Source organism: Ochotona princeps, chromosome X (genome assembly GCF_030435755.1).
Source record: "Ochotona princeps isolate mOchPri1 chromosome X, mOchPri1.hap1, whole genome shotgun sequence".
NCBI classification, from domain to species: domain Eukaryota; kingdom Metazoa; phylum Chordata; class Mammalia; order Lagomorpha; family Ochotonidae; genus Ochotona; species Ochotona princeps.
Window position 1 is genome coordinate 16,420,460 of NC_080865.1, and position 4,204 is coordinate 16,424,663.

A 4,204-nucleotide genomic window follows, 5' to 3' on the forward strand; every position below is an offset into this window, starting at 1 on the left:
TTATGATGCAGTTAAGCCCCTGTTCCCCTCAAAATAGCATTTAAAAAAAACTTTGCAAATAAAGATATGCATACAAGTGAAAGTTGGGGGTCTCTTTTCAAAGTTTCACCTCTCAATAGCGCCCAAGGAAAGGTTAGGCTTTAAAAGCAGTCTTTACACTTCAATTTGTGGTTGTGTTCCTTAAAAATTAAAAATGTTAATATTTCCAATAAACTAGCTAAATTAACTAAAAGAGAATATTAGTACCTTCCCATATATTTGGGATACTTATTAACTTTTTGGTAAGATGTATTTAGTCTGATATTGGTATTGGATTAGCAAGTCTCGTCAGTAGCTACTTCGCAAACAAAACAAAATACCTGCAAAAAGGAATATCCACCACCTTGAAACACTGGCGAACGAAATAAAATTTGTTTTTAAGAAAGCAAGTCACTCACATTTATTTTTATTTAGGTAGCTAAGCCTGTAGACAGATTAAAGAGCAACAAACGCTGGTCTAGATTAGTTAACACATTTGGCTTTTTTTATTTTTGTGAATATAGTCTACATCTGGATTAAAAAAAAGGTTTTAAATAAAATTAAAACAAGTAACAACAGAGGAACCCTTCATCACTCTATGCACAGGGCGTGTAGAATTTCAGTTGGTTCCATTTTGGATAAATTCACTTGTCATAATAATGTTATTATTTTCACTGGCAGAGTGGCAAGCTTCGTACAAACTGACACCCTTCCAGCTTACACACACTGGAGTGGACGTGGGGTGGGGTGAAGGGGCTAGGGTGAGGGTGCCACAGGACTACTGTACAGTGTAACAGAGGATCATTAATAAAGTAGTACCGGTTACAGACAGTGCTGTTTGTGCGCTTATCACAATGGAATCGCCTAAGTTTCAAAGCGAGGAGACTTGAAATATTTAAGACAGGGCCACGGTTACAAAAAAGAAATAGTGCAAACAGGAAAACTGATGCAATCCTAGCAAGGCCAGGGCCTCCACCGGCCCGACGACAGGGCGGCGGGAGGCTGCGCGCGCCCCGCCTTCCCCAGCACCCAGCTCTGGGCTGCGTTCCCAAGTGAGGCAACCCCAGCGCCGCGCCCTGGCATGGCACCCCTCCCAGGCCTTTTTCCTCCGGAAAGAACAGACAAGAAACCCCAGGAAAGGCACAGGCTGAATGCGGGGCGTCAGCCCAGTCCCATTCCCACCAGCACAGAATGCAGACACCCTTCCGCGGGTCCTTAAGTCCCCCGCGGCCCGCGGCCGCGCTCCTCTCCTCGCACTAAGAACCCCTCCTCCACACAGCCCCGCCGCGCCCTCTGCTCCTACGTAGCTCCCCCATCTCCCCAACCCCCAACTTTGCAGTCAGCCCTCGGCGCCCCACAGCGAGAAGAAAATAGCTTGGAGGAAAGAAAGAGGGTGAGAAATGGGGCTAGAGGAGAGGGTGCTGGGCAGCCGCGGGCGCCTCGCCTCAGTGGCCCCAGTTGCTGAAGCCAATCTCCTGCTTGTATCTGTTGGTGAGGATGTTGGCTTTGCGCGTGAGTTTGGACAGCACAGTGTGCAGCCCGCGCAGGTGGTAGTGGAACTGCTGCTCCAGGTCTTCTTCGCCGGCATCCGCTCTCTCCAGGGGGCTCAGGTCCACCAGGATTTCTTTGGACTTCCAAGCGCTGCCCTCCTCGCTGCCTGCAGCCGGCGGCGGCGGCTGGTGCAGGACTCCCCATTCGATGTCGTTTCGGATGGACTTAAGCAGCACGTAATGGCTGTACATGTCCCGGGAGGGCGCGAAAAAGCTGCCGTTGGCGCTGCCGGGGCTGGGGGCCGGGGGCGTGCCCTCCTCCAGGCAGCCGCCACTGCTGCCTACCTCCACGCTAACGTCGTCATCTAGCCCGGGCTCCGCCAGGGGCACGTCGCGCAGCAGGCTAGGCACCATCACCGTCTGGTCCATGTTGTTCACGGCGCCGATGAAGCGATTCATGGCGTTAAAAAGCGAGTGCTTCTGGTTGTAGGTGTCGCAGATTTGCATCATGGTGGCCGCGCCGGAGTCGAAGCACAGGGACACGGAGGCGACCCGGAATGGCCGGTCGAGTAAGGGGGGGAGGTGGGCACGCCTTCACGCACTCCGCGAGGCCTTCGCCGGGGGCCTGGCTACAGCCGGTGCGGCGGGATTCCTGGCTCCTCCTCCGCACTCTCTGGCTCTGCTCTGTTTGCAGCCGGGCGGTGTGAGATGCGCGGCTTCTTGGCTTTGGCGTCTGAAAGCTCGCGATGGCGATGGCGGTGGGTGGTCGGTGGGAAGAGCACTGGCCTGGCTGGGAGGAAAATAAATAAATAAAATAAAACAGATTATTCACATGGTTAGTGTATCTGACACCCCTGACTGCGTGCACCCCCTTCTCTGGCTAAGTGTTTGCCTGGGACGGCACCTGGGTGGCTCCCCGCGCTCAGGCGGTCCCACCTCCTCGCCTGCCCTTGGCCATAGAGAAAAAGCTGGGGTGCCTCGGTCCCCACTTCTCCCTCAGTAAAGCGTGCTGGACGAGACACGATGGGGCAGGGGTACCCACCTCTTCCTGCGTCTCTTGATTCTCTGCTCCTTGACAGCTCAGTGTTCCGGCTGCCGGCTGCCGCCCAAGGGCACTGCTACTGTCAGTAGCCAGACTGTGACTGCAGACGACAGTGGCTGCGTCGCCCCCCTACCCATCCCAGGTGCTCAATTTATAGTCCGGGAAAAAAGGTGTCGCCTGTGCTCAGGGCCACCCCTGGTGTCTCCTCCTCCCGCCTCCCCCAAGCCAGCGCCGAGATAAAAGGCCGGAGCCCGGTGGTGACCGCAAGTAACACCCGCCCGGCCCTTTCTACCGTGAGGGCGGGGCGTGCCGGGACAGCTCCGCCTCTCGCCTGATACCCGGGCTGAGGGAGGGCGCCGGGGCAGGGCAGGGCAGGGCAGAGGAGGGATGAAGCAGCCGCTCCCCTCCAGCGCCAAGCCCAGGGCCTGCCGGCTGGGGGAGGGGAGGGCAGGGCACTGCGCGGGTGAAGAAGGCGCCAGCGTCCAGACAGACCCAAGGGCGGACCAGCGTGCGGGGGTTGGGAGGCTTTTCTTCACGTTCCCGGGAAGGGATAACCAGAATGCACGTGTCCAGGTTGCAAAGTGAGCCCCTCCACCCCGACTCTTGAGTGGACTGGGCTGGAAAACTGCAACCCCGGCTGCGATCAGCCCTCGGGGACCAGAGACCGGCAGCAGCCCAGCCGCGACTCCATCCTGGGACTCTTACGTAAGCTGGGTGGTAAGAAGGATGGCCGGACATGCTGGGTGCACGTGGACACGCAATGCTCCCGCTGTGGCCCTGCTCTTGGCTGGCTGCGGGGAGGGGGGACAGCCTCAGAGGCACTTGCTTCCCCGACGGCGGTGGAGTCTTTCCTATAACAACTGCTGCTAGAGATGAGGAGCTGCAGATTCCCCACCCTCACGCTCCCTAGAAAAAGCACGTTAGAAACTGACAACGGGGAGAAAGTTATGATGGAGAGCTCAGCTGGGTTGTGGGGACTTGGGCCTGCCAAAAGGCAGAGAGGGTGACAAGTGGTGAGGCCTAGTAGTGTTAGATATCTTTCACCATTTAATGTTAACCTGGGGATATGTCCAATAATATTTTTAGCGCAGGAAGGGGGGTTGTGGATGAAACATTTCTTTCAAAAGACAGCTCTAAAGGCAACAGGACCCTTTCCTAGGGCCTAAGCTAGGTACTTTGAAGAACCTTGTGCTTGAACTTTCATTCTAGGACCTCCAAATCACAGTCCACTTTGTTTTCTCATCTAACTTCATTTGCCACGTCTGCCTTCCCCCAGTCTTCTCCGACTACCGAGAATTATGACTCAAACTTTTAATTTTGCAGCCTGATTCTCTAAAACCTTTCAGGAGTGTGCTCAGTAGAACAATACTTTCCTACAGGTCAGGAAATGCTCCAATCAGGGAGAAGTATGGAATACAGAAGTTTTTTTTTTTTTTCCCTCTCTGTCTCTCACCTTAATCTATACATAATTATTTTTCCAGCAAGTCATCTTTCGGATGGTCTTTTGAATAAAAAAATTGACTTGGTACAAGGATAGACGACAGAACAAAAGCCCAATTACCCCGGAGATGGATCCCAACCTAGGGCTACCTCTATGTCCTTGACTAAGTAGCTATACATCATAGCCCATGTTTTGTTATCTACAAGACTGGGG

General features: G+C 54.0%; 1 protein-coding gene across 2 annotated transcripts; it reads right to left on the bottom strand.

Moving 5' to 3' along the window:
- Positions 1–495: 495 nt before the first annotated feature.
- MID1IP1 (MID1 interacting protein 1) lies at positions 496–2,809 on the bottom strand. Of its 2 annotated transcripts, none has more exons than XM_058658768.1 (2): positions 2,551–2,809; positions 496–2,294 (listed from the first exon to the last, which is right to left on the bottom strand). In XM_058658768.1, the coding sequence occupies exon 2, from the start codon at positions 2,016–2,018 to the stop codon at positions 1,464–1,466; it is 555 nt and encodes a 184-aa protein (XP_058514751.1). In that variant the 5' UTR covers positions 2,019–2,294; positions 2,551–2,809; the 3' UTR covers positions 496–1,463. The 2 variants fall into 2 exon arrangements, with proteins under 2 accessions (XP_058514751.1, XP_058514750.1); XM_058658767.1 differs by having other exon boundaries at positions 496–2,298.
- Positions 2,810–4,204: the final 1,395 nt, after the last annotated feature.

Coding starts and splice junctions, on each gene's coding strand:
- MID1IP1 (XM_058658768.1), bottom strand. CDS start 2,018: ATGATGCAAATCTGCGACACCTACAACCAGAAGCACTCGCTTTTTAAC.